At 44.8% G+C, this 25,548-nt stretch overlaps 1 protein-coding gene across 1 annotated transcript in view; it reads left to right on the forward strand.

Annotated features, from left to right (window-relative positions):
- Positions 1 to 25,548, forward strand: part of MYO5B (myosin VB) — a gene marked incomplete at its 5' end in the record, with an annotated part of 144,200 nt that overhangs the window by 88,286 nt on the left and 30,366 nt on the right. Inside the window, 7 exons of the mRNA XM_084224607.1 lie at positions 39 to 125; positions 8,460 to 8,571; positions 10,049 to 10,260; positions 12,028 to 12,184; positions 15,446 to 15,685; positions 20,413 to 20,652; positions 25,423 to 25,507. Of these exons, the coding sequence (XP_084080733.1) occupies positions 39 to 125; positions 8,460 to 8,571; positions 10,049 to 10,260; positions 12,028 to 12,184; positions 15,446 to 15,685; positions 20,413 to 20,652; positions 25,423 to 25,507 (1,133 nt within the window). The remainder of the gene's footprint in view (positions 1 to 38; positions 126 to 8,459; positions 8,572 to 10,048; positions 10,261 to 12,027; positions 12,185 to 15,445; positions 15,686 to 20,412; positions 20,653 to 25,422; positions 25,508 to 25,548) is intronic.

Below are 25,548 nucleotides of genomic sequence, written 5' to 3' on the forward strand. Positions count from 1 at the left end.
TCAGTGTGTGTTACAGTCTGTCCTAAATCTGATTGCAGGTTTGATCCGAAGAGAGCAGTGCAGCAGCTGAGAGCCTGCGGAGTGCTGGAGACCATCCGGATCAGTGCGGCTGGCTTCCCATCCAGGTGCTGGGCTGGGAATTCCTGGGGGGTGCTGCCTCTGTCAGCAGGTCCATTGTACCCAAGGCCAGGCTGGACGGGGCTTGGAGCGCCCTGGGGCAGTGGAAGGTGTCCCTGCCCATGGCAGGGGTGGGACTGGATCAGCTCTAAAGACCTTTCCAGTCCAAACCTTTCTGGGATTATCTGAGGTGAGGGAGGAAGAAGGAAACACTTGTGTTCTCAGAACAATGTTTATTTAGGTTTGTTTCTATCCAGGAAAGATTTTCTGGTTGTTTCATTTTGCCAAACTCCTGTTATGTCCTGGGTTCCTCAAGTGTAAGAGATTCATCGTCAAGCAAAGAGCTGCAAAGTGGGCATGACAGAGAGTGTGTTGTGCTGAGTCCAGTGCTCCAGCTGGTGCTTCCAGTTTGGTCCTGAGAGGTAATTTGCTCTCATGAAACCTCTGAAAAAGCTGATGCCTGTCAGACAAAGGAATCCGGCTTGGATGCTGTAACTAGGTGGACATCAAGTAACAAAACAACAACTCTGGAAGCAAGCACTGCCCTAAAGCACTTCTTCACTGTTTGCCTGAAGCCCCTTCCACTGTTCAATTTGATTTTCTTTGTGTTGGTTTTTTTTTCCCCCCGGCTTCAGATATCTGCTGCAATCCTCATTTCAGCCAAAAAAAATTCTGATTCTACTTTCAGAGAAAGAAAATAAGGGTTGTAAATTATTGTTGTAGACTTTCACAGAACACATCCAGAGCTTCCTAGGCTTCAAACTCTTGCATCATAAAAAGGAGGGTTACGGGTGGTGTAGCTCCTGCTGATTGAGATATAAAATTCAAAAGAGGTTTTTAAGGTCTAATAAATCAGAAAACATAGACTATACATAAGTCCTGAAGATGACAAGGGCAAATAATTCTAAAAATGCATCAATTGCATTTTAGTGCCAAGCAGCTTTGTGTTAATGTCAGCAAAGCCATCAGCCTTTTTATATGGAACAAAGAAGTTATAAATATGCCCAGTGAAGTGTTGGCTAAGCGTGATGTGGAGCACCATGAGAAACTCCCTGTGTCGCATTTTGGAGAGGGCTGTGCTGCTCTCACCTCCTGAAAAGCTGCAGGGGGGTTCTGGCAGCCGAGGGCAGCAGCTGCAAGTTGAGGTGGCTCTGTCACCTCTGTTGGCCAGTGACCTCTGTGGGCAGGTCACAGCTGGTCACGGGGTCCTCTCTGACCAGCTGAGTCCAGCTCCTTAAGGAGGAAGAAGGGAAAACAGAAGAAGAAGAAGAAGAAAACTCGCGGAACCCAATTTCTCTCTGTCCTCTCCCAGTGTGGGAGGGTGAAGATCTGGGACCTCATGTGGGGAGTCTGACCCTGTTAGAAGACTCAGCATCACCTTTGGATCTCACTTCTGAAGTCGTGAGGGCTTCTGTGGAAGTAGCCAGTAAAAAGCTGCTTCTTTGTTACATGATCCCTAAGCCATGGTGGGGAATTAAAAATTCCAGCCCATGGGTTGACTTTTACTACTGTCTTTGTTGCCAGACCAAATCCATCAGTCTTCTTGTAGTAAAAGTCCTTAAACAATGAAAAATCTGGGTATTTTAACATGGAAAGGGCCAGAGAAGTGCAGTTCTTTGCTCTCTGAGCAAGCAGTCACACTGCCCAGTGCAGTCTGGGCCCTGGCTCTGCCACAGAGAGTTTGGGGAGCTCTGATCTGAGCTTTGTGTGTTTTGTGAGGTTTGTTACTGGTCTTATCATGGCTGCACAGATACCCCGTTCCTCTCCATTCATAATTATCCTACAGATTTGTAGCATTTTCCCACTTCTGCTCACTTAACTGCAGCTAATACTCTACAGCACTAAAATCAATGTGAGATCAGTAACTGGGGAGGGGCAGCAGAGGGGAGAAACCACTGCAGCACCTGGACACCAGCCAGGATCTATTGACAGCAAAGAATTGACCAGTGCAAGCGCCTCTCCACCCTGACAAACTCAAAAGTGATGCTCTCAGCTCTCCTCGCATGCTTTTGGTTATGGGATCTTTTTGCAGGACACTAAGAATACAGAACTCTTCCATCACTGCAACTTGTCAGCTCTTGTTCTTCCTCCAGGGACCAAAAAAAACCAGGGTGCAAAAAACAATTTCAGCCTTTCAGAGTGACTGTCTCCAAAATTTGTGACTCTTGAAGGAGAGATCTTTGTGTATTTTAATATTTTTTAGGATATAATTGTGTATAGGAGCAGCTCTGCACCAAATAGAATGCTCACTTTGGGCTCCAGTGCTTCTTCACCTTCCTTACTCAGAAAATTCCAATCTTGAAAATCCAGACCCAGGAGCTGGACGATGTCATTGAAAGATTGTGAATAATCTGTGTATTTATATTGACTTTATGGACCAGCTTGGGAAAATATTCTTCCACAGGATCTTGTTTTGTAGGAAAAGTAACAGACTTTTAGTTCTTTTTGCAGTTTTACATGTGATATCTCTCGGTTTTCATCACAGTGAGCATTGATTATTCCTCTGTATTTCCTTATATTTTGAGACAAGTTGAGTTTATATTGCTTGATTAAGGATAAAACCAAAAAGGAGAGTCATTGCTTTAAATTTAAACCTCTTGTGAAGGCTCTAAATTTGGAATACTTTAAAATAATAACAGAAAACTTGATCTTTGTGACTTTTGTTTCGCTCGGGTGTAAGCAATTTACCCATAAAGCAACAGGGAATTTCCAAATTTGTTTATCTCAAGGTAAGTTTTATCCAGAAACAATAGAAAAACTCTTGTTTTCATCCTGTAATGTTTACCTCTGAATATATTCCAGCATACTGTCACTAGAGTAAATTTATGAGGGTGATGTGGCTTTGAGTCAAAGATCTCTGGATAAATCCACCTGCTGCTGAAGAGTTCAGTGTTTTGAGTCCTTAATAATTTTTTTACCTCTAGAAAAAGAAATAATTTTTAATACAAGTGGTAGTTGTTCAAGCTGTGTAAGTCACAGAAATCTGAAGCCTTGGATTCAGATTTCTCCTGAAATCTCCCCACTTAGGGTGTTCCTGGGTTTACTTTACCACTCCCATGGTAGGCTGCGCTCTGGCTGCGTCTGAGATAAATTGAAAATGTATCATTTGCTTTGAAATGTTACTCAGCCTTTAAGAAATCTGTATCTGTTAGCATGTACATAAATGACTGTGATGAATGGAGTGTCTGAGATGTGTAGGTAGTAAATCTATCATCAGCTTCCCTGGGTAAAGCGTGGAAGATGTCTCTCTGCTGTAAAACCATTCATCTTCCTTACAGAAACTGGCTGCATGGAGATGAGTCTGTAGAGAACTAATTGGTGCAGATCTTCATGAATAGCAAAATAACTCTTTAGAACAAGTTTTTAAATTGGTTCTATCAAAACTGTACTTTTTTTACCCCCTGCCCCGCTGGTTGTGGTGGTTTCCAGTCAGTGGTCCAGCAGCAGTGGTCTCCCACCATGCCATCACTGAATAACCTCATCACTGCTATTCTCTCTGAATTACCCTCTTTGTAGTTGTTATGTATTTATAGCTTAAGTATCCTTGGCATTTGGCTGCTTCCTCTGGTCGCTGGAGCTCACTGTCAGATTCAGCATTTTTGTATCAATTCAGTGTGAAATCCCAGCTGCTAAACTCCATAAATATTAAACATTTATAATTGAAAACTATCATGGACATCCTTGGATGTATAATTTTTTTTACTAGAATGTGCCTTTAGCTGCCTGGCTGTCATTTCAGGATAACAAGAACTATAAATTGCTTTGGCTACCAACAGTTCTGTTTGCCCACACCCAACAAAGGTGTAATATGTAAATGGAGGGGCTTTTCTCCCCTCGTTTTTCCCTTTGAATATATTCCAGCTAATTTCAAGCCAGGCCAGCCTGCATTTTTCAGAGCTAATTGAAAGGCAAATCTGTTCTGCTGCAGTAAACAAGGCAAGAGAAATTTTCTCCCTGAACTGCAGCTTCTAAAATAATTTCACATCAAATCTTGACTCTGAGATTGAACCTGCGCCCTTCCAGACATGCTCTGACTCCTCTGGAAAGATCAATATCGTCCAGCTCCTTCCTGCTTAGTATATTCACCCCTTCAGGGAAGGGTGCCTTGTGGTGCTGCCAGGATTTCCTACACAAAACTGAGTTTGCTCAGCACCTGGGATGGTCTTGGGTGAATTTGTTTACTCTGAGTGGAAACATTTCACGTTCACTTATTTTAGGGTACCAAAAGAAACCATATTATGGTTAAGAGTTTGAAGCTTTTTTGACCTATTACACTGCTTTCAGCTGTTCACTCAGTGCAGCTGGCATAACATTGCTGAAACAATGGGTTGTGGATATTTTGGGCAGTTGTTGATGCTTTGGAAAGATGCTTTTTGGAAGCTTCTTTAGAAGGTCAACCCCAGATTCCTACCCACGCTCTCCCTTCAATTTGGCATTGTAATAAACACAGCTGGCTCTGCTCAGGTTCATAAACCCTCGATTTTGGGCAGGAGCAGCCCCTTTGCTTTGCACCCAGCTGCATTTTTGTGTAAAACATCCAAATCTAGTTGCTTAAACTACAGAAAAAAGATCACTTCATCTGTGATGTGTGCTGTGTCTTATTCCCTCTGTTTCCTGCAGGTGACAAAGACTTTGCTGGGACAACTGAGCCTCAGGCTCTCAGTCAACCATCCTCCTTGCTGCTTGAGCCCAAGGAGGGTTTTTCCACAGGCATAAGTTATTTTCCTGCATTCTTCCCTTCCCTTTATTGCCTTTTCCCCTTAGTGACCTCTGCTGACATCAAAGCAAAATTCAGCTGTTTGAGGTTGGCTTGATCTCAGTTTGAGCAGCATCTGCCCAGTCCTTTGTGCCTTCTTCTTCCTGTTTCTCAGTTGTGCAGGTACAAAAATGCCCTGGTTCTATCTCTTTTCTCTGCATCACTTATCTGGATCTTTAAACTTGATAATAATAGTACAGAGCTGTATTTATTTAGTGTCCCTTGGTGGTTTCCAGCCCCCAGCACTGAGGCTTGCCCATGCTGTGTGTTGTGTGGCAGCATACCAAGCACCTGAGATCTGTTTTTTATTTGATACCTGCCAACAAGCTGAACTGAGATGTACCCTTCCCATAGTCTTTCCTGACCTGCTAAGCTGTGGGGTAACACAGCACATCCTTTGTCTCCTGCTGGGAGTCAGTGTGGCTTGACGAGTATGAATTAATTTTCTTTTTTTGTTTTCATTTTTTTTTTTTAATTTTTCCCTTTTTAAATGAAGGCACTGTACCTACAAAGAAAAAAAAATATGTACGTGCAGAAAAAATAATTTAAAAAGTGTATGCACAGCAAAACACTGAGCTTCAATATTTCTGCACTGGAGAAATCTCCCTTGCAGGGCTGGGGGATCATGTTTGTTTGTCTCCCAGCACATAGTTGTACGGAAATTTTATACAGCTTTGAGCCTCGAGTGGTTCAATGAGGCATGTTACATTAAACCTGAGTGCTTTAATTGTTCCTTTCTCCAGGGAGGATTCTGTAGCAGCACCTATGAACGCCTGCAGCTTTCTTTTGCTGGTGAACTGGGATGGCAAGTATCCCAGTGAAACTCCTGATGGGCGGGCTGAGCCCTGTTGCGGCACAGATTTTGTCTTGATGCCCCATGGACGATAATACAGGAGCAGTGTGGTGTCAGGGCTGTCATTCCCTGATAAATCAGGGAGTGGTGAGAGCACGAGTGAGGCAGTTCTGTGCCCTGGGGCTCAGCGTGGGGCTGTGAACCTCTGGGAGATGTGGCTGCGGGGCTGTGGGTGCCACCAGTCCTGTGAACACCTCGGCAGAAACCAGGGGGTGTATTCTCTGACTCTTGCAATGTCTCATGTGAGACTTGCTCCTGAAAAGTGAGTAATTTTTATTGAGGATGGATGTGGAAATTAAATTTTTTCTGCCTTGGGAATGACAGGCTCTGGAGGAAGAGCCGCTGTGTAGTGACCTATGATCTATTTTTAAGGAATTCCTGCAGGTGTCTGATCCTTGTTTGTAGGCAGCTGTGGGATCTCCATCTCTGCCGTGGTCCTGGAAGATGATGGGTTTTGCTTTCTGCCCAGCTTGGACCTGTGCCCTGAGTTTCATGTTCTGCCTCTTCACCATCTGCTCTTAGCTGGAAAAGCCTGGGTGGCACCTGCAGGGTGATTTTTTTTCTCCAGATATCAGCAGTTAATAATGCCAGTGCCTGAGCTGACTCTGGCAGGTTAATGGGAATATTCCCTCCTTCTCTCTTCCCCCCTCCCAAGCTTTCCCTGGCTCGAGCAGTACCCGAGCCAGCCTCGTGTGCTTGGCTGAGTGCCTCAGGCTCTGCATGCTCTGCTTCTCCTCTCGGGTTTGATTTGGAGCTGTGTAAACCCCGGGCGTGCTTAAATGAAAACGGGTTTTATTTGTACAATGCAGAATGGGAAATGTAATTATAAAGCAGAGGCATTGGGAAAGCAAAGAGGAGGCAAGTTTAAGTTAAACCTTACAGGACACAAGCTTGTAGTCTTGCATAATCTTTGTGTTCAGTTTTCATCCCAGAAGGAGCTCCCCATAGCTGACACCTTAGTTTTTTTAGTGGTAATCCAGTACTTTTAGTTATTTGACAGTGGGTAGTCTTAGCTGCCTGGCGTCAGAACTAGCCCATGGAGACAGAGATTAAGTCAGCACTACATCTGGCTGTTCCAGAGCCAGTCTGAGCATTCTGAGCATGGGAAATCCTTTCATCACAGTTGCCTTCATGCTTCTGCCCCTACGAGCTCTCCATTTTACCTTTGGCTTTAGATGCAATCCTAAGGGTATTCTGGTTTTTGCCATTCCCTTTATTCTTTACTAGTTGTGTCCTGGGTGCTGTTGCGTCTGTGCAGGAGTTACATATGGTTTACCAGTCCACCATTTTTCCCCATTTGCTCTCTTCATTCCCTTTGCAAACATTTCCTTCTACTGTACTCTTTTTGATGAAAAAGCACTGGCTTTCCTCCCCTTTTCTGAAGTGACACAAAACTTTGTGTGTTTTGAAACCAGCAATATGCCTGTCTTAGCAAATACCACAGCTTCCAGCCTTCAAGGTGTTTCATGAGAGATACCAGCAGCTGGAGTCGATGGTTGTGCAGGGTCCTTCCAACTGAACAGTTTTGTTTCATATCTATTTTGTAGAGCTGGCAGCTGTGACTACTCAGGTGGTCTCGCTCAGCCTCACCACTGCAAACTGGCCACGACCTGTCACAAGCAATGCTCTGGCCCTTTGCAGTTTATTTTCCCTCCCACACTCTTAATCCCTGGAAGTGTAAAAATAGGAAGAATTTGGTGCAGTAATGCAAAAAGTTAAGGTATGCATGGGGCTTGTGGGTGAAGAGGACGTTTCTGTATGGCAGCTCTTCACAATTTGTTTTCGTCCTGGTTGCCAGAGCATCCCTGCAGGTAAGGATCAGGTTCAGAGGTGGTTCTGTTGAGTGAGGGCAGAAATCAAATCCTCTGTGATTCTATCCAGTCTCCCTTTGATGTTTGTTATGCATATTTTGTTGGAATATCAATGATCATTCTGGACACTGCTGGAAAAGTTTAGTGTTAATTAAAATCTCAGGTTTTGAGGGGTTTATAACTCACTGTGTTAATTTAGAGAAGGCTGAAACTTGGCAGGTGCTGAAGCAATTTCAGGATTGCAGTCTGCAGGCTCTACATCTATCACCAGCAGCGGGAGGTGGTATTTCTAGCAGCAGGATACAGTGCTCTAATTCCTTCAATTAGCCTTGCCTGTTTGGAGAGTTTGCTGCTGGAGACAGTGAGGCATCTTCCAAGGGTCTGCTTTGTCAAAGGCAAAAGACTTTGTGTTTGTTTGAAGGGTGTCAGTCACAGTCCTCAAGATGGAGCAATTAGGGAGTCAACTGAAATTAGTATTCAGCAGAGTTTGGGAACACAAAACCCAAAGAATATCTATTTGATTCATTCTCTATAACTTTATGAAAACTGCTATTTAATTTTCATTTTTGGACAATCAAGGGATCCATGCTTTCTCCCAAGTTAGGTTCTCCTTTCTGACGGGAGCAGCATTGTTGCATTTGAGTGGTAAAGAGCAGCAGATTGGGAAGCACATCAGGGGTGAAAACAGGGTGATCTGTGGCCTTTCTGTTCCAGGCTAGAAAGGCCACATGGTCATTCAGTGTCTGAGACTGGGGCCAAGCTGGGGGTGAGTAGCTCCTTTTAGAGTCGGTCCATGCTGAGGGTAGTGGTGAGAAATCCCTTGAAATATTTCACACTTTGTCTCACCTGCAACTCCAAGCACTTGACTTTAGTGAAACAGTGCCCAGCATGCAGACTAACCCAGCATGTGCTTTGTTTTCAGGTGGTCCTACCCTGACTTTTTCAATAGGTACCGTGTGCTTATGAACAAGAGAGACCTCTCTAAGAACGACAAGAAGCAGATCTGTCAAACCCTGTTGGAAGACCTCATTAAGGTGAGCTGGGACCAGATCTTTGTCACTGGTGCTAAAAGCACAGAACTCATGGCTTTGATGTGGTCTGAAATTGCTCCAGCTTCACCTGCTGCACTTGCAGGAGCTTCTCCACCCTAGGCAGCCTGGGAGTTTTCCCAAAATGAGGGAGCCTTGTGAGGAGGTGGCAGGAGCAAGTGGGACATGGGATTTCTTGGCTGTGGTCAAGTGGAGTGAATAATTTCAGAGCTGGTGAAATCTAGAGTTTTCTGTCACTAGCTGGGCATGAATGACTGGCCACTTTTAAAAAATGTGTCCCCCCGTCCCCTTCTTCTGGTTTTGTCTAGCCACAGCTGGAGCACATTTTGGGGGTCCACCCTGCAACAACGTCATGAACCTTAGTCAATCATTAAATGACTCTTTGACAAATGAGTAAGGGAAAAGTGCAGTAAATGCCTTATCTTGATGTGTGGGAGACTTTCAGTGGCCCTGTGTGGAAAAAACATCCCACAGATTGGGACTTTTTTACCATAAATGAATCAGAAGGTTTTGCCACCCCACCTTACCAAAACTTTACTGCTTGCTTGTATGCATTTTTAAATTGCAAATGTGCAAGCAAAGTTTCTTGCTGTTGAGTGGCTCAGAAGGTGTACAGCACCTTAGACAGGTTTTAACGTTTGATCTCTTGTTTTCCTGTGGGGTTTTGAGGAATTTACCCAATTGGTTCCTCTTTTTGCTCTTTGCACCCAGTGTTAACCTTGGCTGCAGAGCCTTTTGCAGCACATGTATGACTTTGTAGATCTCAACATTAATATTTTTGAAAAATAAATTTTTTTTTTGAGGTGCTCTGGTGTTGCATTTCTAGTCTGCTGTAGTGGAAGGCATCCCTGCCCATGGCAGGGAGGTTGGATATACATGAGGTTTAAGATCCCTTCCAACCTAAACAATTTTGTGATTCTGTGATTTCTTTATTTACGTAAAAACCAACAAATAACAAAAAACCAAATCAAATAAAAAACCCCAAATGCCCAAAACCAACCAAATAAAAAAGCCCAAAACAAAATAAACTCCTAATAAACTCCTGCACCACAAAAACCCAAAACCAAACAACAATAAAAACAAAAAAACCCCAGACCAACTGAGCAAAAAAACCCACAAAACACAAAAAAACTCACCCCAAAACCCCTTAAAAATTTGCGTAAATATATGGAGTTTAAGACTTAATCCTAGTGGTGCTTTCCTTAATGGGTGTATAGATGCTCAAATGTAGTAAGTCTAATAATATCTAATAATGTCTAATAAGTCTAATAATCTAATATATCTAATAATGGAGTCTAATTTTAACTTCATTACCCAATTAAGAAGAGATGTGAGTTAATAAATTTGATTCAAAGTGGTGTTTTTACTCTGTATCTACTGATCAACTTAGACTGAAAACAAAAAGAAAAAAAAAAAAATGTTTGCCTCAATTAAATATAATTTCCTTTATGCTTTTGAAAAGGATCCAGACAAGTTCCAGTTTGGCCGTACCAAGATCTTTTTCCGTGCAGGCCAGGTGGCATATCTGGAGAAACTGCGGGCAGATAAGTTCAGGGCTGCCACCATCATGATCCAGAAGACGGTGCGGGGCTGGCTGCAGAGGGCCAGGTACCAGCGGCTGAGACGAGCCACGCTCGCCCTGCAGCGCTACGCCCGCGGGCACCTGGCACGCAGGTGGGTCCTGGGGGGCCTCAGAGGGGGCCAGCTGGGAAGCCAAATGGGAGAACACCTCTGGCCAACTGGTTTTCGATCTGTTGCATCTTCTAGAACTTAAACTTGGGGGTTTCATATCAGGGGCTTTGGAAACGCTCTGCTGGCTTGGAAGCAAGATGCGTAATGTGCATGGGGGTAACGCTGTGGTGAGAGTTCCTAAAAAACTCTAAAGGGCTAAAGCTGGGACTTATTTCTGGCTCCTCTGTCTGGCTTTATTAAGGGGCAAGAGGTCAAAATTCTTTGCCTCAAACTGGCTTCATATTTACATTAGTTTAATTTCTAGGTGCTGGGCCAAGGCATAGACATAGACAATCTGGTTATGATGAGGTGACTACAGTGCTCTGAAGGATTTAGGTGAAAGTGCTTCGCAGAAATAATATTTTCCTGGGACTGCCTTTGGTAAAGGGCATTTGGATCAGCCAGGGAAGGGCTGCCTAGTTGGTATGCACTCTTCCTGTGCAGGGACAAGGTTGTGTCTCCTGATGTCCAGGGGGAGTTCTCAGGATTGATTGGCTGTATCCTTCGTAGCGAGGAAAATCACTCCAAATCACTGGCAGGGGGGCTGTGTACAGTAGATAATGAAGGAGCCTCATGTTAACCTTTTCTGTGCAGGAACCCTTGCTGGGGTTTCTGTAGGTAGCACTTTGCTGGAGGGTGGGCTGCTGGTGGCAGGTGTGGGGCGGATGTGAGGGAGGAGTGAGGCAATGCAACGGCATCCCAACACAGTGGCCACCTTCCTTCTTGTGGCCCTTCTTTAAGCCAGACAATCAGCAGAAGAACATCAGAGATACTAGCTGAATTTGTGGTGTTATTTGTGATTGTGAAAAGGATTGGTGTCAGGGAGAATCAGCTGCTGCAGAGTTTCTTCTGCATAATTTTTCAGTTCCCCTCTTTGTGCAGGGTTTGTAGGGTGGGATGGCATCTGAGTTACCACTGTCTATTTCTAGAGACAGACCATCCCTTATCCTCTTCAGGAAGCCCTGGCTCAGTGGGTCCTAATGAGAAACCATTTGCCTCAATCAGAGAAATATATAAACCAATCTGATGTGGCTCTTCGTTTTGATACTCTTTTCACAAAATAAAAGAAGTGGATCAAATTTCTGTATAATGCTGCACGCTGAGAGCAATAAATGAATCATAAATCCAGCAAAACAAGCTAATTATCGAATTTAATGGAGGGTTTATGGGCATTTATTAACCAGTGTAACAGCAAATTGAACATGAGTTCAGCTGGAGAATGGGAGCAACATGGTGCGGAGTTGACCACATCCCTCATTATTTACTGTCTGTGAATGGCTCGAGGCTCTGCTCAGGAATGCTGCCAGAGCAGTGCACACCAGTTTAAATGTCAAATCAATTTGCTGCTGTTTTCACTGAGTCAGTAGTGTGCTTTTTATAGTCAGGGAGGTGATGGAGCCGACCTGGGTGGTGGTTGGCGCAAGGACGCAAGGCAGAGAGTTCAAACTAAGGAAAACCTGGGTAATACTTGGGTTTAATGCTGTTTGGGAGCAATGAGGTGTGTTGATCTGTAGTTCCAGTGCCCCTGGGTTCCATGGCTGCTGTCTGATAGCATGGAGGCTTTCTTAGCCCAGCTGTTGGGGTGGTCTTCCCTGAATACCATCAAGCCACATTGGACAAAAGTTTTCCTCGCCCCTTGCTTTAAAACTTATTGTATCAGAAGAAAATTGAGTTTATTTTCCCTGCTTACCCTCCTCCTGTGCACTGCAGGCTTTTCCAGCACCTGAGGAGGACGAGGGCTGCCATCATCCTGCAGAAGCAGTTCCGAATGCTGCGGATGCGCCGGGCCTTCCTGAGGGTCCGCAGCGCCACCCTCACCATCCAGGCTTTTGCTCGGGGCATGTTTGTCAGGAGGATTTACCACCAGGTACACCCCCAGGAGGGTCTTTGCATGAGGAAAGAGCTTTTATGTTTACTTCTGCGGTGTGTTTGTTGTGACTGTGTTGATGTTTGTGAAGCTGAGAGCCCCCAGTGTTGCCAGAGGACCGAGGGTGATGGCGAGCTTTGCTATTTAAAGATGTGCAAGCAAAAAGCATTTTGGCAGCAAGCACCTCAGCACAGCAGCTAAATGGAGTTAGTCTCTGTGGTGCCAGGAGGTGTTGTGGAGATGTGGAAATGTCATTTGGTCTAACCTATGCTCTGCTGAAACCTCCCCATGCCACTGAATGTGTGTCGGAACTATGTGCAAGGGCTGTTCCTGGTAGGGTAGGAAGAGAAGTCATTTATTGATAGAAATATCTCTTTAATTAGGTCTCTCCTTTAGCTTTCTGTGTTAAACCTGGAGTGGAACACAAAATTTTTAGAGTTTCATGGCAGCAGTGGTACAGTGAGAAACCATTGAATCCTGAGGTGGTTTGGGTGTAAGGGACCTTAAAGATCACCGCCTTCCACCCCCTGCCATGGGCAGGGACACCTTCCACCTTCTTGGTCACTTCCAGGGATCCAGGGACAGCCACAGATTCTCTGGGAAACCTGTGCTAAGACATTGCCACCCTCACAGCCAGAAATTCCGTCCCAATGTCCCATCTGTCCCTGGCAGTGGGAAGTCATTGTCCCTTGTCCTGTCCCCTCCTCACTTGTCCAAAGTCTTTCTCCAGCTACTCTCTGTCAGGAAACTGAGAAAGGCTTTGGAGAATCTTCTGTCTACTCCTCAGATCCAGCACTGTGTTGGTGGTTACCTAAATTGATGCCTAACTGGGTTGTGGGGCTACGCCAAGAAGTGAGAGGCATCAGTAGGGAAAAGCCTGTTCCTGGAAATAACTGGAATTACCTGGACACCTGGTGACCTCCCATAGACCAGGGCTGTCCTTTGAGACACAGCAGCTGGTGATAAGGAATTTGTGCTGCCACTGCTGTTTCAGCATCAGTTTTTTAAAGTGGAAGCTTCTGCAGAGGAGGCAGCTGGTCCAGCAGTTTAACTCTCTAAATTCAAGGCCACCCAAATCTTTACAAGGTGTAGAAGTTGTCTGAAGGCCAGGCCTCTCTAATCTGAGCCTCCTGAATCTCTGGAGCACCTGGGTATAGGTTTTAGATGTAAGTGTTGGTTCCAGTGCATGTTCAGTGACAGATGAAGGGCAGTGGGTGATGATCTGTGGGATGAGGGCATGCCCAGTGCCCGCCCAAAATTTCTCTGTAAAGCTGAAATCAGTCCCCAAGGCAATGCAGAGGGGTTTCTTCTACCTCTTTGGGCATCCCTAGCTTTCCCCATTTATGAATGCTGAGGCTGGAGACATACAAAGCTCATTTCACACTCCTTCTTCACATGCATCCTAAATTGATACAATCCCTTTATTCTGAATTAAAATTTGCAACTGCAAAGAAAGCCTTAGGGTGAAACAAAATATTTGTAAGAGAAGCTGATAGGATAACCTTTCCTGTGACAACTTAACCCAAACTAATAACAATAAAGTGTCTTGTAATCTTCAAATTCTGCTATTTATTTCCTTAGCAGACTGAAGCATAAGGAAGCTATTAACAACATGCTGTTTGTATCTCTAAAATGCCAGCCTTCAATTTTGGAGAGCAAAATTGAACTGCCACTGACTGACAAGATAGCTGAAAATTTTGGGAAAGAAATTCAATGCAAACATGCCAGAAATTTCATGAAAACAGATAAAAATTACTATGAATTGAACTGTGCTAGAGAACTAGCTGCAGACTGTAGTGAAAGGACTCATGGTTTTATTTGAAGGTTATCCACATGATATGAAATCCCATCAGGACAGCATTTATCTGCAGTAAAAATTATCATAATGCAGAGGCGGAACACAGAAAAAAAAAAATCTACAGATCTGTTCTGGTGATGTCTGATGCTGAGGGGACAGTGAGTTCATTGCTGAGTGTGGTGTGTCTGTTAATGAGTGTTTTCTCTGGAGCTGTGGCTCTGGGGGATCTCAGTACTCTCCTGGGATGGTCCACGAAGTCACACTTGAGCCCAGATGTCACCTGCTCCCACCAAGTCCTCACAATCAGGATAATAGCCCCTCGTGTCACTGGCCAAGCTGGTCTTTACTTTGAGACCAAGCAGGCTCCTAGGAGAGGTGTCCTGCCTGCATCTGTTGAGAACAGTGCCTGTCCATGAAGGAGGGTGCAAACCCACAGCCTCCATTTCCAGCCATCAGCCCCTGCACCTTCCGGGACATTCCTTGGAGGAGAAGCCTTTCCCAGGGCAGTTTGGGAAGTGTTTAATGTTTGTTGCAGTCAAACCAGAGTTGTTGTACAGGTGACTTTCCAGGAATGGCCTTAAGCTGAAGGAAAGCAGATTTAGAGTAGATATGGGGAAGGCTGTGAGGGTGGGGAGGCCCTGGCACAGGTTTCCCAGAGCAGCTGTCTGAGGACTTTAGCTGGTCAGAGTGACCCCGAGATGCATTAGAAAGTCTCTTTCCCAGCCTGGTGGTCAAAGAAGGAGTCAGAACTCTTTAGTTCTTGGTCTCAAGGTGTTTTATTGTTTCTTATATATAAAATTCTTTCTCCTGGCCTGCCGAGGTCCTCTCAGCAGGACAGCCAGAGGCACTCTGCCTGCCCCGGGGTGGTGTTATCTTTTTATACTAAAAACTACACGTACAATATTTACAATTACTTTCCAATACCTATCACCTATGTTAGACAGTGAGCTTCTGCTCTAGACCAATCTAAAAGTGCCAACATCACAGCAGAAGATGGAGGCCAAGAAGAAGGAGAAAGGCTGGACATACCCAGATTCCTCCATCTTGCCCCCTGAACCCCCATTCTAAAAACCCCCAAAAATCTATTCTTCACCCTATTACAAACTGATTATTATTCTACTTATACTTTTGTGTCTTGCAAATACTCATATAAGGTTGGTAACTTTTTCCATGGGTCATAATCAAAGTCGCAGGTGTCTTGGGCTCTGTGCCAGGGTCTCTGACCCCCTGGCAGGGGTCCTGGCAATCCAGGATAGCCAGAGGGATGTCCTGAACTCCAACACAACTGGATCCCTGGAAGTTTCCAAGGCCAGGTTGGACAGAGCTTGGAGCACCCTGGTCTAGTGGAAAGCATCCCTGCCCATGGTGGATGCTCTTTAAGGTCCCTCCAGCCCAAACCATTCTAGTTCCACACTTGCCTGCCTTCCCTCTGTTAACCGCCCCGTGGTGGCCGTGTTTTGCAGATGCTGATGGAGCACAAGGCCACCATCCTGCAGAAGTACGCGCGGGGCTGGCTGGCCCGCGCGCGGCTCCGCCGGGCCCAGGCCGCCGCCGTGGTGCTGCAGTGCCACTGGCGCCGCCTCAGGGCCCGCCGCCAGCTCCAGGCCCTCCGCATCGAGGCCCGCTCGGCGCAGCACCTCAAGAAGCTCAACATCGGCATGGAGAACAAGGTGGTGCAGCTGCAGAGGAAGGTGGACGAGCAGGTATGTCCCGGGCTGTGCCGGGCCGGGCCGGGCCCAGCCGGCCGCTTTGGGCCTTCCCGTGTCGTCTGGGAACAGGCCGTGTGAAAAACGCCGGGCGCTTGTTCTTAAAATTTTAAAAGGTTAATAGTAATGAAATGGTTATAAAAATAGTAATGTAATTAGAGTAATAAAAATTTGAATAGTTGAGATTAGGACAATACGAGACAATAAGAACAAGGAGTTACGGATGGTCCGGGTACCTCTTTCTGGGCAAAATGAGCCCAAGAAAGGACCCACATTAAAAGAGGATTAACCCTTAGAAGCAATAGCTTGTTGCCTATTCATACAACTCATCCATGATGCATAAATTCCATTCAAACACCGGATTCTGTCTGGGCAGTGTCAGCTTCTTCCTCTTAATCCTAATGGTGTCTTCAGGGCTGGGCAAGGTGGGAAGAAGTTAGTCTCCTCTGAAAAAAAAGCAATAAATTCTCTTTCTCTGAAAGATTGAGGTGTCCTGTGGCTGCTATCTTGCTGCGAGTCTTTTCTTAAAAAAGTATCTTACATAGCATAGTTTTTATTTTAACATCATGTTATAATCTAAAATTATATTTAACACACTACTAAAAAAATTATTACAGCATAACTTTCTGGCATAACACATAAAACATTAATTTTAATATTTTCAAAAAGCCAATCATAAAATACACATTTTTCACAGTCGTGTTGGTGGAAGCGAAGGATCTGTAAGCCTGGGACACAGCCTGCTCCAGGCTGCATTGGAATTGTTGTGGGGACTGCCCAGCAGAGCTCAGAGGGAGAAGACAGAATGGCAGTTTTGGAAAATGTTGCTTGAAAACCCAGGCCAGCTCCACATGGGACCCAGTGTCATGGGTTTGGGGCTGAATTGCTCTGCTGTGCTTTTTGCTCTGTGGGCACTGAGTGTGCAGAGTGTGTGCCACCACAGGTGTTGTGAACTGTGTGTCTTGGGAGTCACATTCCCTGGAAGATAAACAGCAATTTGGGTAAATATGTTGTGTTACTAGACACAACAACTCTCCAGGGGTAAGGAGAGGGTGGGATGGTGTGATGTGACAGATCCCTGTGTGGCATGAGTTAATGACTTTACAATGACTCTTTGATCACAGGGGTGTTTTCTTCAGTAGCCATTTGCCATAAAAAATCTGCAGAATAATGGTTTGATTTTACAGACATAGCAGAATAATTTTTTCACCTACTAATGTGTGCAAATTACTTTGTTAAACACGTTCTGTGTTGCTGTACAAGGAATTGAGGGGTGATCATAAGAAATGCTGAATGGGACCAATATCAACAGGGAAATTCATATCCGCTTGTACCCTTAAGCTGAATTTTTACAGGTAGGAAAACATCCTCTTCAGTTGGGATTTCCCCTTATTTGTAGCACCAGTTTGTGATGATTCCAGTTTATTATTCTGAGATGTTGTCAGAGACCCTTGTCCATCCCACTTAGCTCCCTCACCACCTGAAATCTCTTCAACCCAGTAAGACAGGAGAGGTCCTGTGTTGGGGGTGATGACAAGTGGCTGTGTGTTGGCTCAGACAGTGCAGAGTCTGGTACACAGGGGTTTTGCATTGCTGTGGTAACCCTCACTGCACTGCTAACTGGCTGCAGTGCATTAACTGGCTCCAACTTCCAGACCCTGGTGTTTAATTTTAAAATGTCTGCTTCCATACTTAGATTTTGATAGCAGTAGCTTAGGAATGGGAAACTCTCAAATAAGGTTTGAAAGGTATGTCCTTTCATCCAAGAGGTATTTTGGTGGAATTGAATAGGAAGAGTCATTCCAGGTCGAGAAAATTTGGGCTGAACTCATGGAATGAGTATGAACGTCAGTGTTGGATCTGCTGAGCAGCTGGACATGACACTGGAACATCAGTAGTATTTTATAGTTTGTATTTTTCTCTATTTCCTTGCTAGGAGAAGTGTGGCAGTGGAACAGTAAAGGCAAAAAAGCAATATTTGGTTAACATTGGCTTTCCTGTCATGGGTTATGAAAGCAGCAGAAGGATCTGCTTTAGGGAAGGAGCCATGGAGAGCTTTTAGCCAGGCAGAAATAATGGTCATGAGCTCATCTTGCTCTCCCTCAGTCTCTCCACAGACCATTTTGTAGGAGTTTCTTTGATGCTTTCTGTGTAGCCTTTGCAGGAAAGAATTCCTGCTCTGGGTTACATGTGGTGGTCTGTCCAGTGAGCTGAATTTAACCATCCTTCCAGGGCTGCCAGGTTTCCCTGGGATGCTTTGGAAGTGCTAAGGAGCACCATTCCAGTAGATTCTCTTTTCAGCACACTGAATCTTTTTTCTGGCACGGTGTGTTTGCAGTATAATAGTTTCTCTGAAGGATCTTGCTTTCAGTCCTTGCTAATCTATAAACACAACCTTTGAAAATACCAATTAACTTTACAAGAAAAAAAAAAAACATATAGCAGGTAACCTGGAGAGCTGCAGTTGTGTTTTTTGAGTAGCTGTGGAAGAAAATGTTTCTATTTCTGCTGCTTTAGCTCATGCATGAGTAGAGATGCAATCCTCCGTGTGCCCCTAAGGAAGAGATCTTTCTTTGAAAACATTAAAACCTATTATTGTACATCAGCCTCGGCTCAGATGCTCTGGCATCTGTAACTGGAATCATTTAATTAGGTTTTTTAATCGCTGAGGGATTTTTTGCACACAGAAGAAAGATTTTGATCTATTTTGCTGCAAAACATCCTCACTGGAGCACTTTCTTTTCTATTTACATTGGACCAATTCCTTCTCTTTTTTTTTTCAGGGTTTTTTTTTCTTCAGGTAATTTTCTTTAAATCTGTTGGAATTGCCTGAGACACTTACAAGGCATGTGCCCCATTTAGTGTTGCATGTTCTTGTGGCCAAAATTTAGACACACTCTTACACTGTCTCTGCAAGCACTGCTATCTCTGTGAGCGTTTTTGTGAATAAAACTAGTTTGTGTAACAAGCTGAGGAATTTGTTACATCTGCCTTTGGTAGCAAAATAAATTAGGTTTTTTCACAGAACCTGGGTTGAAAACAGGACTGTCACAGATCTGCAGGACTGGAGAGAGGTTGAAAATAAAGCAAGTTCGAGTTTAACAGGGTCTGTTGAGCAGTCTCTGATTGCAGTGGGGAGCAACCTAGTAAATGCTTTCTCATGTCAGTAGTTTTTAATAAAAAAAACCAGAACCATTCCTGTACATTTGTCTTGTATTTGGATGAAAATCTTGGTTGGCTGCTGTGTAAAACATATACACAAGGCTCTGAAAATGCATTTATTTGGAAGTATCTTCAGAACTCCTGCTCTGGAGCCAGCCTGGCACAGCTGGGGCTGCTCACCTGCACAAGAGAAGGCTCCAGGGACACCTCAGAGCCCCTGCCAGGGCCTCAAGGGGCTCCAGGAGAGCTGCACAGGGACTGGGCACAAGGCAGGGAGGGACAGCAGCCAGGGAATGGCTTCCCAGGGCCAGAGGGCAGGGACAGATGGGATATTGGGAATGAGGAATTGCTGGCTGGGAGGGTGGGCAGGCCCTGGCCCAGGGTGCCCAGAGCAGCTGTGGCTGCCCCTGGATCCCTGGAAGTGTCCAAGGCCAGGCTGGACAGGGCTTGGAGCAGCCTGGGACAGTGGAAGGTGTCCCTGCCATGGCAGGGAACATGATGTCCCTTCCAGCTCAAATCGTTCTAGGATTCTATGAAATGCCTTTGGTCATGCAGAAATTATAATTTCCTAATATGATACGAATGCTGAATTTTGATGTTCATTAATAATTCATTCCTAGGGAGCAAAGTAAAAAATGTTAATATGCCTCATTTACTTGTTTTTTCCATTTGAGATGTGTCTCTATCTTGCTTCAGAGCACAGAGATACAGTGAGAGGGGGTGCTTTGGGAGGTCACCTTAAGAGGGCCCAGAAGGATGATCAGAGCAAACTTTAAAAACCAGAATGCATTTTAAGTTTCAAAATGCTTCTTGTGGTATCAAGATTATCTACCCAAAGTCAGCACAGCTTATGTAGTAGGCTTTTAATGAAGCTCCAGGTCTTTGGCCTGGGGATGCCTAATAATGATGATGTTTTATTAGTCACAGCGTAGTGTCCATTGACTTTGATTTGAAGCCCAAAATTCAGCTAAGTCTGCTGAATTTTCAGCTCTCAAAACTGGGGAGAAAATCACTGCTAAGTGCTAGAAGTGAAAACCTGAGCAAATGAAAGGATGGCTGAGCTGGCGCACGGCTTGAAACTGGAGTTTGGGGAGCTCCTTGTGCTTGAAGCTGCGGTTCTGCATTCTCACTCCAGGTTTCTGCAGGCATGGGGTTCAGGAATAGCAGGGTAAACTGCAAGAGGAATACTACAAAGCTCCCCAAAACTGCAAACCAATCACATTAAGCAATGCTGTTTGGAAGCTGTAGTAGAAGTGCAGTATTTTGGTTTGGTTGCCAGTGCTACCAAGAGTTACTTGCCTCTGCTCTGAGTGATATCAGCGTAGTACCAATTTGACAAATGCTTCTGTAATCTTCGCCAAAATATTATTGAGCTTTTGTCACAGTTTAGAAATAGCTTTTAGCTTTATGAGCTTCATTAGCATATGCATGGGAACATTTGTTATTGTGGGTCTGTCACCCACCGTGCTCGAGGGTTTGAGTGGTTACTTTTGTAGAGCAACACTGCATGCATTGATGTCCCTTGTGCTCTTGTTTTCTTCTTTCTGGGATGCTGGCTGCAGAACAAGGAGAACAAGCTTCTGAATGAGCAGCTGTCCATGCTGACATCAGCCCACTCCTCCGAGGTGGAGAAGCTGAAGAAGGAGCTGCAGCAGTACCAGCAGACCCAGCAGGGTGATGGCAAGCAGCTCCTCAGCCTGCAGGAGGAGACAGAGCGGCTGCGGCTGGAGCTGGAGAGGGCTCACGGGGAGAGGGAGGTCCTGGAGGACAGCCACGGCAAGGAGAGAGACCTGCTGAGGAAGGTACATCTGTCTGTCTGCCTCAGGTTGTCTCCTGCAGGTGGCCATGCTGGTGAGAGCTCACTCCTCACAGCTCTGGAGGGGAGTGTTCTTCTTTGAGTGTTATTTCTGCTGCTGAATGCCCCTAGGATTTACAACAGCTCCTGGGGCAGGACAGGTGGACATCCCTGCAGGAGCAGTGGCTGCCTTGTGTCAGGACACCCCATCCTGATGCCTTTTGTGCTGCCAACCATGAGGAAACACCCCAAACCCAAACACATGTGGAAATCAGGATGCCTAATAGCCACAAACATCATGGAATCACAGAGTTGTAAAGGTTTAAACAGACCTGTAAAATCACCAAGTCCAACCATCAGCCCAGCACCACCATGTTCAGCGCTAAACCATGTCCTCAAGTGCCACATACGTGTGGTTTTTGAATGCTTTCAGGGCTGGTGACTACACCACTGCCCTGAGCAGTCGATTCCAATGCTTTACAAGCCTTTCAGTGAAAAAAAGTTTATCAAATATCCAATCTAAATCTGCCCTGGCACTACTTGAAACTGCTTTTCATGTCCTGAGATTCATGTAAATGCCAGAGCTTCATGTGTGTACAGTCATTCCTCATGGTGTGTAATGCAAATTACTGGGGAGGTCTGTCACAACTGCTGGAAAAATTAGGAAGGTGTAAATATTCCTCACCCCAGCCTGGGATGGGACGCAAGGCTCAGTTTCTGACATAGCTGGTGTTGTAGGTATGCACATAGCATGATCTATGTCAGGACCAACTTCCCTCCCTGAGGACAGGCACTGCTCCAGCACCAGCTGCTGATTGTTACGGGCTTTTATAGCGTTTGGAGCTGGGATATACACAAAACAGATTTTTTTTTTTCTTTCTCCTTCATGCAAACCCACAGAATATCCTGGTTTGGAAGGGACCCACAAGGACAATCAAGAGCAGCAATCCTGTTCTTTATCTCTCGAAGTGGGAGTGGTCCAACACTGCCACCATTGTACAAGAAGGCGTTCTAGTGGGAGGAAGAGATTTCAGAGTGTAGTGTTTGAATTGCAAGTAGCAAAGATGGACTTTTGCCCTGAAATTCTTCACTATCAAATTAATTCTGAGTAACGCCCGTTCTCTTAACTTGAGGCACTGAGATGAGAGTTCAGCTCCCTTCTGCAAATGCTTGTGGTTGCTCCCATGATATCTCTGCCACACCAGAAATTGAATTGAATCTTTGATCTTCCTATTGGAAAGAATTTAGGGCTTTTCTACTCAACAAATTGCAAAGAAAAAGCTGTTTTGCAGCTGTTATTCTAGAACAGTACATAGTGTGTGACAACCTGAAGAGAAGTCACTTTTGGAAATTAAAAAAAAAAAAAAAAAAGAGCCTGGAATTAGCTGTGTTACTACAGTGGGAGAATGTCCTTATGAGGCTCTTCTAGTGCACTTCACACAGCACCATTGCTGTGGCCAACCTCCCCTCAAGGCTGAGCCCTCAGGGGGTGGGTTTCGCTGAGAAGCTGTGGTGAAGGACTGTGGTCAGGGTCATTTACCCTGAACATCTGGCATGACGAAAATGCACATTTGGGTGTGCTTCTCAAAGAGATGCACAGTCTGTATGCTTGCTGTCCTTGGCTGGACCAAGAGAGCTGCCAGGTGATCACTTGCTTTACTCCTTGCACTTGTGGTGCACCACACAGGGACATGTGAAACCAGTGATTTCCTTTTAAAATTATAAGATTCTTTTTGGCGCAGGGCTCTGTTCATTAGCTGGGCGCAGCACATCCTGAAAGGATGCCTGATTTTAAGGGTGATGCAGCTGGGGATAAACTGTGTCTCTTTGTTCTTGATTGCAAATCGCCTTTGAGCACTTGGATGGAAGGTTGGATTAGTCACTGAAGAAATGCTTTTAAAAAGCATGAAAACAAAGCAGAAGCTTTCCCTTGTTGTAAAAGTGCGTACAGAAGAGCAAATACTGTGCATTTCACCATGAAAATAGATGGTTTAATTATAAAACATTTCTAATGGTGCAGGCTCCTATTTCTGGCATTAGCTTTACATTGCTCCCTTGTTCCTTGTAAGTGGGAAGATGGAGAGGACCTGTTTCCTTCCTGAAAATATTAATTTAGCCAGAACACTTCCCAAAAAAATTCTGGGAAGAGATTTTTGAGCTGTTCTAATCTGCTAGAAGCTGGGAAGCGTCATGAAACTAAATTCAGGTGAGAAGCAGTTTTCACCTTCAATATCAAGATGACACCATGGGCATGGTTGTAGTGGGACAGATTCTCAAAGACATCTCACTTCTGAATGAGACTGAGATGAGCCCTTAATTTTTCTGAAGTTCTTGCATATCCATGTCAGTTATGATTTAGTTACTGAAAAAAGTCCTTTAATCTCTTCATCATAGCTGTTCTGTCCAAGTCCTTAATTTTAGAACAGTTCTTCTTATTTAATTTCATGATTAAGTTTGAAACATCTGGGTAAGTACCAACAGCTCCTTCCAGGGCTTTTGGTAGCACCTATTCTTCTTGCTTGGTGAGCTAGGATAATTCACAGCCTGGCCAGGAATTTAATTAGGAAAGTGCCAAATGCCATCATCCTTTCCTTGCAAGACTGGGGGAGGATGGGAGGCAGGAGGCAGACCTTATGAGCAGGCTGTTCCAGGGAGACACTTAGATAAGAGCTGCAGCTCCCTGCTCAGCATCTTCCACAGAAATCTTTCAAAGCATATGCTCTTGCATTTGAGGCACCTCCAAAGATCTGTTTCCTGTGGAAAGAGAAGCAGGAGGTACAAAAGTTGTCCACGTAGGTATCAGGGATGGAGTTGGTGCTGCTTTGCCATTGCGTGACCTGCTCCCTTTGCCTCTCCCCGTGTGTAGTGGACCGTTCACGTTCCCATTTGGCTTGGTTACACACAGGTTTTGATCTCTGAGCTTGTTCCTGTTTCATGTAGAAACAGGAATGCAGAAAAATCCAGTGGCTTAAGAGAGCAGTCTGGGAATAATTCTTGCGGTTTCTGTTAAGTCTTGCTCTTCCAAATATCCTCTCAGCACAGTTGAGAATACTCAAGATTTTCATCCAGTTTTGTTTTCCAACCATCATAGCTTTGGGCAGAGAATTCCTTATCAGCACCCAATAAAAAGCATTAGTAAAATAATCCCACTGTCTTTAATCTTTTCCTGATGGGACAAACAAGTAGAGCTCCTTGCTGTCCCATTGCAGCACAGGTTTTCCTTCCATTCCATCACTCCTGTATCTCTTCTCCAATTTTTAAAGAATTCTTCTTACCTTGAAGACACTAGTGCTGATCTAATGGCAGATGTGATTTATGGTGAAGGAGTGCAGTTGGTTTTGGTACAGAATATTAATATCTTGGCTCAGTTCACAGCATTTAAAACACCAGTAGCTTTGTATTCTTAAATTGTGGGGTTTTTCACTTTTTAGTTGTACATCCAGACTCCAGCCTTCTAGTAGAGATGCAGACAGATGTAATGCAGACAGCTAAAGTAAATTAACAGGGAGAGTAACGAGTGGGGAGGTTTTTCAGTTTGTGCATGGAACAGGACTGATTCAGTTGCAACTTACAAGAAAATATTCACTGTGCTTTTGTCCTCATCATTAGCATGTATCTGGCATAGCCAGCGTTTGATAAAATGCCTTAATTTGAACATGCTTGTGTGGAAGACTGAAATCTGTGCTAGGAATGCACACCAGCTGGGCTGCCTATAAATTTAATCTAGTTATGACAGCAAAATTGTTACTCTTGGACTCTGGAAACTCTTATGACGGTGTTTACATTGTTGTTAATAGTTGGTGCCTTGAGATCCTTCTGCTGTGTGTAGCTGTTTCCTAAGCGGTGGCTACAGGAAGTGAAGGAGCAGGCACAGGGGATGACACGTGCTGGGATGAAGTGTGTTCTCCCCCTGACAGCAGCAGAAGGAAGAATCATCCTGCTTAGCTGTGGCAGTGTATTTCACTTGACAATATGATGGTTGTGTGTTTTGAGATAATGCTGTTGGATGCACCAGAATTCAGGAAGCTGAATAATGTTCCAGGAGTAGTTGCTGTCAGTCCAGCCTTGCAGTTGTGACAAGTGAAAATAGCATTTTTCAGGACTTAGTTCCTGTTCTCATTATTATTTACGAGGCAGTTGTTGTTAATAGTTGCTAAATATGCTGCTGTTGTATTGCCAAGAGCCCTGGTACATGTCGTTCCTCGCTGTACCAGAGGTTCTGTAGTTGTGGGAAGCACTGAAGTGACTCATTGTGCTGCATGGATTTGGTACAATAACGTTGAAAAAGCCTGATCTATTCACTCAGCTCACAGTCTCTGTGTCCATCTCAGCTCCTGAAGTGCTACATCTCTGGGAGCAATCAGCAGATTTATTTCCCCTGCAGCTGTGACTCGGTGCTGTGACTTGAAGACAATGATGAAGCCCATTGAAATCTAAAAATAAACCTCTGATTTGATGACCTGATCACTTCCAAGAGCTTTGACCCTGCAGGTCATGGCCACCAAGTCCAGCTGCTCAGTATTTTGTAGGATTCTGCTGAAAACGTTGATTTAAAGAAGTGCACTTAGGAAAGGGAAAGTTATTCTCTTTTGTAGCAGTACATTTCTCCTGTGTTTCTGCTACCAGTATACAAAAGATATGTAGCAAAGCACAGGGGAACAGATCTTTTAAAGAGCAAAGAGAGGCTGAACAAAGCCCCCTGTCTCCTGCCAGGTGAAATTAATCCCTGCAGGAGCCCTGCCCTGCAGCCAGCAGTAACCCTCTGCCTTGTTCCTAGCGTATCTGCGACCTGGAGGAAGAAAACGCTCTCCTGAAGCAGGAAAAAGAGGAGCTGAACAGTAGGATCCTCTGTCAGTCTGAAGGTAGGAAAAACTGCCTATGGCATCGTCATGCCTCCATTAGA

This window comes from Fringilla coelebs (assembly GCF_963513975.1).
Source record: "Fringilla coelebs genome assembly, chromosome: Z".
Classification (NCBI taxonomy): domain Eukaryota; kingdom Metazoa; phylum Chordata; class Aves; order Passeriformes; family Fringillidae; genus Fringilla; species Fringilla coelebs.